Here is a 15,347-nt window from a genome sequence, read left to right on the forward strand (position 1 = left end):
TCGTTTTAATGAATTAAAAAGCATTCTTTGACGGTATCGATCTCTTGACTCAGATCTAATTTTCCATCTGTGATGCTTTAGCAGCTTTGTAAAATGCTGAAAGACAAAGAGTAGTGTCGATCGGAGGATTGAGAGGCTCCAGCCAATGAGCGCGTAGAAGCGCTAAGCCATGCCCATTGCACATCTGTATGGTGACGTCAGAGTCCACAGTGCACTGCAGCGCACAGACGAGTCCCTTAATGTGACTGACGTGCAGGAGGGCTTAGTCCACGGTGCTCTGTGGTGACGCTGCAGCAGGTTGGTTCAAGTGAGAAGGACACAGAGGAGAGAGGATGTCTCAGTGTGCAGGAAAGGCCTTTATTAGTCTTTTATTCCCTTTGAAACTCAAACTTTTCTAATAATAATACATCCAGTTTGTCCCAGTATGACATTAACTAATATTTTTTTTAAAACTGAACATTGTTATCACTGCAAGTCTATAAAATTGAACACTTTACCCACATTGATTGATTTTTAAGGAACATAACTGTGTTTTTGCAAGTTTTAGCTCCTTAATAATTTTGCATATTCTCACCGTTCCATGCAGCTGTTGGTTTCTATTCTCTTCCGTATGTCATGAATATCAATTGTCATAGTGAACACGGTGAGATCCCAGGAATAAGGGTTGTCCTCGACCAAAGAAACTCTTACAACCAGGCCACATTGCCGCTGAACCGCTGCGTCTCGCACGCATGTTATGTCCACACCAACAGTGTTGTTGTTGCTACTGTGCTGCTGCTGTCAGCCCTTTCTTTCTACATCGAGTTTTGCCTTTCATAATGGCCATTTCATTTCACTATAAATGTTATTTATATTTGTTTTAGACAGAAAAAGGTTAAAAAGCATGTGCTGATTTGACAATTAATTTAATCTGTGCAAGTCACTGCATTTTCTACAACACTGTCCTGCAATTTTTTTCGGAATGAAAGGCAGTAGAGGGCTTTTACTTTGAAAGAGAAACAGGAAGTGTTGAGTTAAAAAATAAATATTAACTTTTTTTCATGTCTGTGACATATTCTACAGATGTAGATGTAGATGTGCCTCTGTGATGTCAATATACTGTCAAACGATCATTTTCACTGTCTATCTTTTCTGTAATTTTTTACAATTTAAGTTCAGAGCCAATGAAGGAAATAGTTTGTCCTTTATGTAGCAGAGAGAACAGAGTGGAGGTCGAGGTGGTGGATGGGCATGTGACCAGTCAGACTTTCCTGCAGGAGACCGGTGTGTCCTGTCACAGACCTACAATTAATGTTGGCCTTTTTATTAACTGTAACTACAATATTTACTAACCTTTACCAAGTGTTTTAGTTGCCTACGTATGGTTTAATTGCCATAAGCAGGATCTACCCCTAGTACTCTAACCATACAGTAGTGGCCAAGCGCAGAAATTGTAGAAAGGAATCATTTTAATGGATGTAAAAAATGTCATTGAATGTAATCTGTGGTTTTTGCTGACGAGACTGGAGCTCCCTTTACCGCCCTCGGGATGCCTCCCACTGAGCTGTGCCCGAGTTTTATCAGCCAATCAGATGCCTGAACGTTAGACCCCATCTGGAGCATCTCTGCCCGGCTCTCTCCTGGCACCATCCTGGGTAGCGATTCAGTTCCCAGCATGCATTTCTCTGGAAAAGAGACAGCAAAAAAGGGGAAAGCTGATTTTGACACTTTCCTTTAATTAGTACGTATCATTATTCCTGCAGACTTTGCTGCTGGGGTCTGACTTTACCATCACACATGTAAGGGCGATCCCGCAGTGAATAGCTGGTTTAATAGTACAGTCGGTCTGAAGTGCAACCTCAGCTCAGTCTGGTTAATGGGATCTGCTGCTCCACAGCTGGAAATGCTGTTAACCTGCGATGTAGAGAGCAAATACTTTGAAGTCTCCAACAATCCCAAATCCCTCCGAAGAGCGAGTTCAGCCCACTCAGCTTAATCAGGCTCACTGAGCTGCGTCTAACAATGCAGAATCAGACCAAAGCACGAACTGCTGGGGTCAGTCCTATAGTGACTATTTCATATCTAAAAAAAGCTAAATATGTCGCTATATGATCCAATTATCACATTACACCTCATCCAGATGTTAACACCCAGTTCAATGGAACATTTCATTTTATTTTTTTTTCTATATGGCTCTTAGCTTGGATGGAGAATTGGATTAAATCATTCAGCAAAATGTGGATTACTCTTATGAAAAGGCCACTTGACGAGAGAAAAGTGGAAACACGTCACTCCATGGTCCAGTTGGAAGTCTGTTAAAGTGGAAGTGCTTTTCTTCATGAAAAATTGCAGATAAAAGCTGCTTCTAGTCAATGGTCTTAAATCGGTTGAAGCAGTTGTATTTCATAGAAACCTTAAAGTGCGTCAGCAAAAAAAAAAAAAAATCAATAAAGGCCTACTGCATGGGGAACATGGCAGGTCTGTGGAAATGCTTCTAAAGCAATAGCCTGTGTGGAAATGTTTCAGAGACCGCTCGATAATGGATGGTAGCCTGGTGGAAAGAAGACGTCTCTGTGCTTTTCCATTTTAAAGGAACAGTGTGTAGCATTTAGGGGGATCTACTGCCACATATAGTGTCAATAACTGTGTTTTCTTTAGTGTATAATCACCTAAAAATAAGAATTGTTGTGTTTTTGTTAGCTTAAAATGAGCCGTTTATATCTGCATATGGAGCAGGCCTTCTTCACGGAGCCATCCGCCATGTTTCTACAGTAGCCCAGAACCATAATTTTGAAGACTCAAGTTCGGCATTTTGGCCGTCACCATCTTGGTTTTTTGCAACCAGAAGTGACATGAGAAGGTGGAGTTAAGTACAACTGAATGCTGAATAAGACATTTTTAGGTGACCAAAAAGGTTAGAATTAACTTTCATGAACTGAAAACACACTGTGAAAGGGTTAAAGTTGTAAGACGGAAACGTGGACAACGCCATGGTAGCAACCTGTCAATCGCTAGGTAGCCACGCCCTAAAGCATCCCCTGCTTTATGGTCTATTTGACTCTAAATGGGACCATAATTTACTAAATGAACATCATGCTATATTGAAGAAGACTTGAAACTAGCGATTGAGACCATAAACTCATGTTTACAAAGTTTACTGAGGTAATAAATCAAGTGAGAAGTAGCCTCATTTTCTCATAGACTTCTATACAATCAGACTTCTTTTTGCAACCACAGGAGTCGCCCCCTACACTGACCTTAGATAGGGCCAGTTTCATGTTTTTGCGTTGGCCATTTTAGTTCTTCTACACGCTTGGAACACGGGAGGAGTTTCAGTTGGTTGCAATCTGCAACCTCACCATTAGACAGTACCAATTCCTACACACTGCACCTTTAAATATGGTGCATTTATGAGAGATGACTACATGAATATATAAAAAGACAAACAAAATAATGAAGTACATTGTTGAATTAGTCTCATAAATGGTCAAATTGGTCAAACAGATTGTTTGTAAACTGAATGAGTTTGGTTCCAATTCCAACATTGTTCTGACCATAAAAAAGATTATATAATCTTTCATTTAGTGACCTATATTTCATCCACTACAAAAGGATTTGCACAGTCATGTCACCTTCCTCCCTCTGAGTGAACATCTTTCACACAGCGTGTGTGTTGTCAGACAGTGATAACTTCTCATCTTGTTCCACAGAGAAAGTTGCCACAGTAAAGGAATTCGAGCATCCGTCTTCTCCTCCAATCAATACGTAGCAACACTGCAAAAAATGCGCATACAAGTCATTTAATAATCCAGTATAGGTATTTAAAATCATATCTTTTATTCTCTCCAAAGCAGAATATACTTAGGAGTATTACGTTTACAATGCAAATATTGTCTTTTTCTCAAAAAAAAGAATTAAAAAAAAAAAGTTTAAAGGAGCTATTGATAACATTCAGCCACTCGATGTTGCATTCACTTCAAAACAAGTTGTTTGCCAGACACTTACCGTAAATCTTCGCCATTTATCTGTTTTTTTTTTCTCACACTAACTGATGACCCAGAGATACCACGTGATACCAGCGTAGTTATACTATTGGCTCTTAAGCCACTTCCACAGAGATAAACAAAACATTCATTTTGGACCCGCCAAACTTTTAGAAATAATTAATTCACAATTATAATATTTCTTTTCTTAAATAAATATTTGTCTACATAAAATGTTATCGACACAACCTTTAAAGGTCCCATATCATGCTCATTTTCAGGTTCATACTTGTATTTTGTGTTTCTACTAGAACATGTTTACGTGCTGTAATGTTTAAAGAAAAACTTTATTTTCCTCATACTGTCGGCCTGAATATGCCTGTATTTACCCTCTGTCTGAAACGCTCCGTTTTAGTGCATTTCGACGGAATTGCGACGAAATTGCAACAGGAAAGTGTTGCAACAGCTTGGGTCCATGTGTACGTCCTGTCAGCTGATGTCATTCACATACACTGCAACCAGGAATAAACTGGGACACATTTAGAGTCTTTACGTTTAAAATTGTGTCAAGGGTCTAAATATTGTATATTTGTGACATCACAAATGGACAGAAATCCTGACAGGTTGTTTCAAATGCAGAGTTTCTGAATACGGGCTGTGTGTATTTCCCTGTGGACTGGGCGTTTTGACACTTTCACAGTATTTATATAGGACTTAAGCCTGCTTTATAATAAAAAAAAACATGAAAATCTCACTTTTTTATAATATGTCCCCTTTAATGTCAAATATATAGATTTTTTTTTGTTTTTATTATTAGAGTTATCTCTTTTTTTTTTTTTCAAAAACAAAATAATCACACTTTACATAAAACATGTTTTAATTACCACATTTCAAGAAATAGTATGACATGACTTTGTAAAAAAAGGGAACATTTTTACAGTGTAGAAACAGAGCGAACGTGCGTCTCGTTGTTGGCTGAGCCGTGTCGTGATGCTCTGACTGATTATTGGTGAAGCAGCAGGAGGAGGAGGAGGAGGAGGAAGAGGAGGGAGGAGATAATCCGCCGCACAGACGGACCCATCCGAGCCGCTGCCAGAGCTGCTTGCAGCGGGCGTCGGGACACCATGGAGCCGCTGTCTCTCCACGGGCTTTACTCTCCGGGCACATCGCTACAAGGACGCACAGACTAGTCCTCTGCATGTGAAACACACCGCGTTTTACTGCTTTTACGCGCAGCGTTGCAACAACCGGGATCAGCTGTGTTGGATTGTTTACCCATCAAAGGGATTATGATTTTCTCAGACATGAGCACGGGGACCAATTCCCCTAAGGTGCATCCACCCAATGGGACCAGGTTTTACACCTTCCAGGCAAGTTTACTGTCTCTGTGCATCATCATTAGTGTCAGCTGCTTCTTCTTTTAATGCTTTTTCTCTCTGTTCTTTTGTTGCTGCTTTGTGGTTTTTCATTGTGGCACATTTAGAGGTGTATAATATGTAGAGGTGTGACCTACCTGCATGTGCAGACTGACTCCCATCAGTCTCCCATGTTTGCCCAATCCTAATTGTCCACGATTTTGGATTAGATTTGCAATGCAATCCACTGCTGTTGCTGCTTTTTGGCTTTCATTGTGGCACATTTAGAGGTGTGACCTACCTGCATGTGCAGACTGACTCCCATCAGTCTCCCATGTTTGCCCAGTCCTAATTTTTCCACGATTTTTTGGATTAGATTTGCAATGCAAATCCACTGCTGTTGCTGCATTTTAGGTGGATATAGAGACTTTCATAATGTCACGTAAAGTGAAAGCAAAAGAGGATGCTCTGGAGTACATATGTGCACTCCAGTAATCATAAAGTCTGAAAAAGAAATAAAAGAAGGGACTCTTTTAAGATCTTAAAAGAAAGAATGTAAAGAAGAATGTCTTTTTACTGTGGCACATTTAGAGGTGTATATGTAGAGGTGTGACCTATGCCTGCATGTGCAGACTGACTCCATCAGTCTCCCATGTTTGCCCAATCCTAATTGTCCACGATTTTGGATTAGATTTGCAATGCAATCCACTGCTGTTGCTGCTTTTTGGCTTTCATTGTGGCACATTTAGAGGTGTGACCTACCTGCATGTGCAGACTGACTCCCATCAGTCTCCCATGTTTGCCCAGTCCTAATTTTTCCACGATTTTTTGGATTAGATTTGCAATGCAAATCCACTGCTGTTGCTGCATTTTAGGTGGATATAGAGACTTTCATAATGTCACGTAAAGTGAAAGCAAAAGAGGATGCTCTGGAGTACATATGTGCACTCCAGTAATCATAAAGTCTGAAAAAGAAATAAAAGAAGGAACTCTTTTAAGATCTTAAAAGAAAGAATGTCTTTTTATTGTGGCACATTTAGAGGTGTATATGTAGAGGTGTGACCTATACCTGCATGTGCAGACTGACTCCATCAGTCTCCCATGTTTGACAATCCTAAATTTTCCTTGATTTTGGATTAGATTTTGCAATGCAATCCACTGCTGTTGCTGCATTTTAGGTGGATATATATAGAGACACAGTCTTCCATAATGTCACGTAAAGTGAAAGCAAAAGAGGATGCTCTGGAGTACATATGTGCACTCCAGTAATCATAAAGTCTGAGAAAAAAGGGTTTCTTTAAGATCTTAAAAGACAGAATGTAAAGAAGGATGTTAATGGTTTCACACTCTCAGCTTGTTAAATAAAACATCTGAGAGTAAAAAATGTGAGAATTCATCTTCATACTGTATAGTAGTGTTCAATTATTCAAGCTGTATCTCACCCCCCCTGTATATCTATATTTGAATTGTGCTCTAGTTCTATTATATTCTAAAGAGAAATAAGGGCACGTGTGCACACAGCGCGCCCTACATTGATCACTGTAGGTTGCATATTTCAGCTCTGCCCAGAGCCCCATGCATGGCAATGAAGCGGTGTCAGTGGATATTGATCGAGTGTGTGTTCCACATGACTCTTGTAACCGAGCCAGCATTTTCTGTTTTTTACTGTGGGTGGAAGGAAGGAAGGAAATGTTTCAGCAAACGAAATCCTTTTTTTTTTCACAGATAGTCTTCAAGAAGCTGCTAAAAAAAGGTGATGATGGTTGAATTTTTTTTATTTTTGGTACATCCAGGTGCAGTCAGCGTGACTTCAGAAAGCTGCTGCTTTACTTGAAGATGATAGGGAAAATAGTTTGTGGGTTTGCGTTTCAAGTGAGCTCAAGTGCTGATGGGAGCACAGATGAGATGTTTATGTAGAAATACACCTGCATCATCAGTCTAATCACAATATCTGGGCCAGGAGCGGAGCCAAGTGTCTCGTCCTTTACCTGCAAGTTCTTTTTTCACATTTGTTTTGCCATTGTGGTGGTATTTTAGACAACAAGAGAAAGGCCAGGGGCTTGAAAAAGCCCAATAAGACACAATGTCATTATCTCTACCTCTTAAATCTCTCCCATCCAATATCACATCCGTTCGCCCTCTAACTGCACTGAGACTTCTGAAGATTTCCCCCTTCAGTGTTAGTCTGGGGCGTCATAAAGCTCCCTTTGCCTTTTCATGTCAAATCATTAGTGAAGGAAGGCTCCCCGAGGGCTCGTACCTGTTGGAAGAAGCCTCTCTGATTATATCACAAAATCAAAGGCGTCCTAGCTCACAGATTACAGTCCAAAGGAAATCCCCATAAAAAAGTCAGTATTCACTTCAATACACATAAATCACAATTCACTGTCTCCCACCCTCGAGGTGATGTAAGATTTATCACGCTCGGTTAGTTAAAAAAGCACGCACCACTACGTTCAAAATCGGTGCGTTCTCAGTTCAGCCATTTTGAACACAGTTTCCTGTCAGATTGTTTACCGACTCCTAATGATATTCATTTTTATCAGATTGCCCTTGCTAGTTTGCAATAATAAGTCAGCCGGGGCAAATTGAATCAAATTGCAAAGTAGGTGCCTTTTGATGCCTCGGCGGCTCCATCAGGAAGTTATTGAGTTCCTCTTAGTATTCGCCGCCAGGCTCTGCAAACATGTACCCAGAAGTGTCAGAGTTTGTTTAGTTCAGGAGCTCGCTAGTCTGCCACACAGCTGAGTCTACAGTGCGTCTCTGACTCTCTACCGATATCTCCGTAATGACATTTGGAAGCAATAGAGGTGACACATTAACATGAAGTTTAGGCTCCAGGAGGCTAAATTAACTTGCTTAGACCCCCCAGGGTTTATACATTACATCACCTGTACCAGTGATATCATTTGCCTTAGAATAGATTTTATTGTGTGTGAGAGTCAAAATGTGCAGGAACCAGGCGGCAACCTCCGGGTCTGAAAAGTGAAGCCAAGTGCCTTAAACTTGCATTCTTTCTAACATCCAGCAGGGGGCGACTCCTCTGGTTGCAAAAAGAAGTCTGATTGTATAGAAGCCTATGAGAAAATGAGCCTACTTCTCACTTGATTTATTACCTCAGTAAACATTGTAAACATGAGTTTATTATCTTAATTGCTAGTTTCAAGTCTTCTTCAATACAGCATGATGTTCATTTAGTAAATCATGGTCCCATTTAGAGTCAAATAGACCATAAAGCAGGGGTGCTTTAGGGCGTGGCTACCTTGTGATTGACAGGTCTCTACCACGGTGTTATCCTTGTTTTCGTCTTACAACTTTAACCCTTTCACAGTGTGTTTTCAGTTCATGGAAGTTAATTTGAAAGTTTTTGGTCGCCTAAATAAGTCTTTGGTTGTACTTAGCTCCACCCTCTCGTGTCACTTCTGGTTGCAAAACGACGATGGCGACGGCAAAAAAGCTGAACTCGAGGCTTCAAAACAGCTGTCCACAAAACAATGGATGACGTCACGCTGACTAAGTCCACTTCTTATATACAGTCTATGGCATACACACGAGTTTTTGACTGTCGGTCTATGTCTGTCTGTCGATCTCCTCCACTCCGTTTCAGTACTATGGACAGCGGCACCTACACATGCACCCCTTAATTTAGCCATACTCATTTCACTATTGCACACTATTGTGGGGCTTACAGTAATCATATGCCAAAATATTTAGACACCAAAAAGCATTAAATCACTTGCCAGCATACAATGTATGTACCCAGCACGCTCTCGTCCCAACTTCTCACATACAGCCGCTTTGTCACGCCAAATTTTGACTTGATGATGACGCCTGAGGAAAAGTTAAGGGATTACCAACCATGAATGTCTGAACCAAATTTCAGGACTATTCGTCCAGTAGTTTTCTAGACATTTCACTTTTAACCTCTTAAAGTGGTGGACAGACAGACCGACATTGCCATAAAAATAGTTTGAAACTTGTGATAACAGCTCCTTTAACATGCTATTTCTGTATTGTGATGAGGTGACAAGGGAGAATGAGGTACATTATGGTGTGTATGCCTCTGTCAGTGGCTTTTGTATGTGTACTTCATGGTGTTGGAGTTGCTTCCAATGAGATTTCTCCCATGGGAGAGGTTTGCTGCCAGTGCTCTGAACCCACTGGACCATATTAGTTGGTTCACAGCAGAGTCTCTTTGATGTGCCACAGGTTTATAAAGTCCAGTAGAGATGTAGGATGCCCCAGCCAGCCATTATAAAAACAGGAAAGGTCCATGTAATGTCTTTATCAAGCAACACTTCATGGAGTTGTTTCTGGTAAGAGGCAATTTAAGAAACAGTGTGCACAATGTTTCTGCTCCCCGGGTGATTTTCTGCTGAAATTAATGCAGTTCTGGGGTTTGAGCTTTTAATAAATAAGCTCACCGAGTGTAAAAAGTTGAGTGTAAACGTTCAAACGCGTTTGTGAGTCAGACTCCAGAGACTGCCCGACAATTGCTTGTTGAAATCGCAAAACAGCATCTCTCAATAATACATCCCATTTTTAAGAGAGTCACTTTAAAGAGAGTGCATTCACATTTAGTTCAACTTTCTTTGCTAGTTTATGAGCTGCTTTGTCCACGTCCTTGTATTTAATATCCCATTGTTCCCATCCAATAATAAGCTGCCAAACTGCCTGTCAGGGTTGAGCTACCTGAAAAATGAGATATAATTGTTGTCCAGTATTTGTCCTTGGTTGTCAAATTAGCGCTGCATGTGATTAGTCTCTTCAGCTTTACCCTAAAGGCCTCTTTCCCTCTCTCTCTCTCTCTCTCTCTCCCTCTCTCTCTCTGTTTAAAATGCATTGTTTCCAACATAGCATATGCAGCCTATAGCAATAGAAGGTGCTGTTACAGCGAGTGCCTCATACTGTACAGTTAAAGAGGACCTATTATGTTTATTTTCAGGTGCATACTTGTATTTGGGGTTTGTACTTGAACATGTTTACATGCTTTAATGTTCAGAAAACGCTTTACTTTTCTCATACCGGCTGTGCTGCAGCACCTCTTTTCATCCTTGTTCTGAAATGCTTTGTTTGAGCTCCTGCCCCGCCGTCCTGAAAAGCAGTTGACCCACTGCTGTGATTGGTCAACTAAACCAAACTCTTCGGGCTTTGTTCCAGCTCCACTCTAACTAGCTTTGTTTGAGGGCGTGCCAAACTAGCTGCTAGTAATGTAATAATTTTTTTTTTAACTGATATTCGACCCTCGGTAACCGATTATTAACTGTTAAGCGACAAGATAAGTGCGTTGCATGCAACGGTGCTATTTTTTGCAACGATAGCAAGTGTCCGACAAACCGTGTGTGTTTGTGCTACTTACACAACTGTAGCGTAGCTGGTGGCTTCGTGCTCACCGTTGTCACACACATACGATCTGTCAGCGCTGCGTAACGTTAGCATGTGTGGGGCGGTAGTGAGTGTGGGGTTGTCGGTGGCGTTATAGCTGTGAATGTAGCTGTAGCAGTGTGTGTACAGTTTATTTGTCGGTGAATAAATGCTACAACTCCTCCAAGCCAAGCTCCCGTGTCCTGCGACACCGACTCAGACTCACTTAAGGTGGGCTGTTAAGGTGGACCAGCTATTCTCCTTTAAGTGTCAAGCCGCTCTTCTGAGTTTTGCTCAGCTTTTTAGCTATTTTTTATATTTCTTTTAACCATTTAACCGATAGCATTAATCGGTTAAAATTCTTAATGTCGGTTAACAGTTGATTATTAACATCCCTAGCGGCTAGGCAGGTATTATGCAGATGTGTTACTTGGTGACATCACCACGTTACGGAAGACAAGGTGGGACTTAAAGCAAGGCGTTTCAGGCTGTTCAGGAGCAGTGTTTCTGTGGGGGAGAGTAACTCCCTTTGGCGTGGACTTTGGGCGTGGAGACCTTTTACATGCACAAAAAACGATATAACACACTAAAGGAAAGGGAAAAAGCACAATAGGTCCCCTTTAATTGAAATAAATTGGATATAAAGAATGAGGTAACATTGGCTACGTGATCTAATCACTGCTGAGGCAAAGTCACACCAAAGTTGGCAGCCAACTTTCAGTCGGATGCATTTCACTCATCCCTGTGGTCTTTTAGTACAAAAGTCTCCCTCTGGTCCGGCTGGTATAAAGTGGAGAGGAAGGAAATGAGCTGCTCTCCTTCAAAGTAATCCTCTCTTTTGCAGTGAGACTGGCATTTGGGAAGTTTATGGCGGCGCCGCCGGCCGCAGGGGGACTCTGACTAAAGAGCTGCTGTTTGGGGTTGGATTCGTCTGCTCTGTCCTCTCAGCGCTCTGTTTGTAAGCGCCAGGCCAACCCCACTTAATCAAAGCGTTAAAGCCGCGCCTCGTTTGGCTCTCCCTCCCGACAGTCTGACTGAGAGTTTGCATTCGGGGCTCGACAGAAAAGACGGATGACAGGGCTGCGCGCGTTGATTAAAAAGTGCTACTTCTCATTTAGCCTGGCGCTTAGCTCACCTCCACACAGTGACACTCAGACTCAGGTTGAACCTCTGTTGAACGCTACTTTAAGCCGAGTGCAGGAATGGCACAGTGCCTCTTATTCGGCGCTACATCTTCAGATGCATAAATCACACACCTTCACACCCTCAGCTGAACACTTTCCCCCAGCCAAATCAGGCTCTCGGAGCAAGGAAGGTCTGCGAGACAGGATAACTCATCAGGTGACACCAGGCGGCAGTTTGAATGACAAGTGCAGCACCTGTTTCTTCTGCACCCAGAGGTGGCTCGTCATGGCGATGCCTTAACTGTCTACAGTCTGCCTTTAGTGTTTATCCTCTCCAGGAATGGAGCTGAATTTTCTTGCCTTTGTCAGTGAGGGGAGTTTCTTTTTTTGTGACCTTGGACTCGTGTGAAAGCTTGGGAGAAATATTAGTTTCAGGTGATTATATACTAATGAAAACATAGTTATGAATATTCTATTTCTGTTAATAGAGCCCCCCAAAATGCTACACACTGTTCCTTTAAGAAAACAATCAACATATTAATCGGTAAAGAAGGTCATAGATAGTTTCGGCCCTACAGTGACATTATAATGCATTTCCTTTCATCTTTGCTCAACTCACTGTATTAGTGACCTCTCGCTATCTACTGCATGTCAACACTTAATCTTGGAAATCCCCATTTGTGCAGCACGATGATGATGATGAGCTAAATGCAGCGTCCCGCCCCTCTGATGATCTCCTCACACGCATCAAAGCGAAACTGCAGTTACTCTACTAGGTCACATGACCACGGGGACACGGGGGCTGCTGGGTTGATCCGGAGGGACACATGTGGAAGCTTTGTGAGAGCTTTTCCACTGTTGCGAGCTGCTGTGCGTCTGCCTGATTAGCGGGACTTTTTTTATCTCTTCCCATTTGAATACGAACATGTGTGCAGATGTATCCGCAACGTGCAATTATGAATGAAAAAAAACATGCACGACTGCAACAGAACCAAACCAGGAAAGCTCTCTTGTCACTCAAACACATATATACTGTATGTACACACACCACCCAGCTGTGGGAGCGAGCTTATCCCCACAGCTGTCTTGCCCAGCGCCCTGTCACAGGCCCCGCCCTCCCAGGGTCGTGCGTCCAGGGACGGTCGGCGGAACAACTAAAGGTGGCCGTATGCAAATGAGCACAAACAAGGCAAATTGATACACGGCCGCCAGATTGAAGTCGAAGTGCTTGACCTTTTTATTTGTTACACTGGCACACTGTAATTGCTTACAAATGCCCTCCCTCCCTCCTCCCGACGCCCTCGCCAACGCACCCAGTCCTCCCCTCGGTGTCTATTCCTGCTGCTGGTCTCCCGGGGCGGCGCGTATACGTGTGTGTTGGAGGCGTTTGCCCTATTTTCTTGGTCTTTTTTTAATCAGCCCTCGTGCATTTAAAATCTGGCCGGGGCAGATGGGGAAGGGAGTTTGACCCACTTTGATGGATTCCACACCGATTAAAAGGATGAGTGAGCTTTCGAAAGCAAGAGGCCCCTGTGTACGTGTGTGTGTGTGTGTGTGTGTGTGTGTGTGTGTGTGTGTGTTTGGGTGTGTTGTTGTTGTCGTGTGTTAGTAATGTGTGAACAAGGGAGAGAAGGAATAGAAGACTGTCTATTTGTGTACCAGTGATGTGTACGTGTTACCGTAAAGCCTGTAGCTCGTAGGTATAGCAGCTCTGTTCAATCCCTCCAGGAATTAATACAGAATCAACCAATCCCCAGAGAACAGTTCATTAATAAATACATTTTTACAACTCATCAAGCCCTCAAACCTCACAACCAGACTTTCAGTGGAAAGTCTGGTTGTGAGGTTTGAGACTCAGATTTCTTCCACCCTTCATCTCACATCATCATTGAATCTCCTGGTGTAATGTCAGCCATTGTTAGCACATGCTGAACGGTGAAACAGTAGAGACACATGTGCACACACACACATGCACAGATCCCTCAGAGATTTTAAAGTGGAGTAGGGTGCACACAGGCCAGCAAGCTACTCACTTCAATAGACTCTAGTGTGCCAACAACCTCTCTTCATTGATGCAATTATGGTGTAACCCCTTTGCCTGGCTTACTGCAGCAGTTTGATCTCATCCATCCAACGACGTGGACTTGAAAGGTTGAGGGTTTTTAGCATGTGGCTTGACAGAATACAAAGCTGGGAGTCTGTCATGTTTCAAGGTGAAATCAAAGCGGGATGAATGAATCTGTCCTCTTCTGATGGGTTTGGTCAAAATGACTGACTTGTTCGCCATTTATTTGTCAGTGAGAGAGAGACATCAATCCTGGAGAGTCCATGAGTGTTTAAAGATGTTAACTGAGGAGGACTCATGAAAGTAAGAAGCTTCAAGAAAAGATTATAGTCTGTGCTGTGACTCAGAGACACCTTTACAAATTATTCTCATTAGGAATATGTCAGAATCAGAAATACTTTATTGATCCCCGGGACGGAAAACTGGGACGTTACTGTTGCTCTTATATATAAGCATGAAGAAATAAAATCCTGGCGTTCTGTTATACATAGCAGCGGTCTGCTATAAAGAAATAACAGACCGTTGCTATGGGCGCAGTTCTGATGTCGGACTCTGAAGGACCGTTTTTGTGTCAAATTACTGATTTTTTTAAAAGTAAGTAGCCGTGTAATAAGCGGGATAATGTACAGCAAGCGGGTCATTGTTGTGAAATAAACCCCTTCAGGGCGATGCAAGGGTCTTCCATCGCCCTGTCGGGGGTTTATTTCATAACACTGACCGGCTTGCTGTACATTATCCCTTACATAATACAAATTAGAAAGCTGCTGACGGGTGAAATAAGCCCAGGAAGGCACCGTACCTATGTGACTAAGTTAAGATACTCTCTGGTTTGGGTGGGGTGATATATTGGGAGATGTGCTGTAGTAGAGTAGTGAATCATGGCTAGTAATAAAACCAGCGCTGATCACCTCACTAGAGACTCATTCAGCCATTGACATTGTGTCCTCCCAGATTCAATGCTCCGACACAATATGACCCGATAACCAATCGCCATTGGAAACGATGACTGATGAGTGCAACATTTCCATCCATCTCTTGATCTTTCTGTTTCTACATCATACTGTACACACGTGCAAAGCCACATACATGTAGTGTATGTGTCTGACTGTCCTGCAATTCAGTTCAGAACAGGGTCACATCCTGACGTTGTGTTCAATGTGAGCTGATTTCTTGTTTGGAAGTGGTGTTATTTAGTTTTGTTTCGCCCTAACCAATCAGTGGCGAGTGGCTATCCAGCTGATGCTGTTTTCATTTTGACAGGGAAGCTGCAGTTGTTTGTAAAAATGAACTTTTTCAGGAAGAAATATACCCATTTAAGAGTATTTATATCTGTAATGTGGACTTTAATCTCATCCATGCTTGTTGCCATTTTTCTGTTGCTGTTTTTCAGCACTGTTACCGTTGTTAGCACTGTTCCATCTGCTTGCCGCCGTCCACCGCTTCAGCCATCTCCATGTTGAGAGCTATGTGGAGGCAA

General features: G+C 42.2%; 1 protein-coding gene across 15 annotated transcripts in view; it reads left to right on the plus strand.

The window, feature by feature from the left end:
- Positions 1-15,347, plus strand: part of ppfia2 (PTPRF interacting protein alpha 2) — a 226,225-nt gene that overhangs the window by 103,254 nt on the left and 107,624 nt on the right. Inside the window, exon 1 of one of the 15 annotated variants that reach the window (XM_037759977.1) lies at positions 4,874-5,332. The exons of 12 other annotated variants lie outside the window; for them this stretch is intronic. In XM_037759977.1, the coding sequence (XP_037615905.1) occupies positions 5,252-5,332 (81 nt within the window). In that variant the 5' untranslated portion in view covers positions 4,874-5,251. Of the gene's footprint in view, positions 1-4,873; positions 5,333-15,347 lie in introns of those variants that run through there. 2 more of the 15 variants (XM_037759978.1, XM_037759979.1) reach the window with 2 other exon arrangements.

The sequence above is a fragment of the Sebastes umbrosus genome, chromosome 23 (genome assembly GCF_015220745.1).
Source record: "Sebastes umbrosus isolate fSebUmb1 chromosome 23, fSebUmb1.pri, whole genome shotgun sequence".
Lineage (NCBI taxonomy): Eukaryota > Metazoa > Chordata > Actinopteri > Perciformes > Sebastidae > Sebastes > Sebastes umbrosus.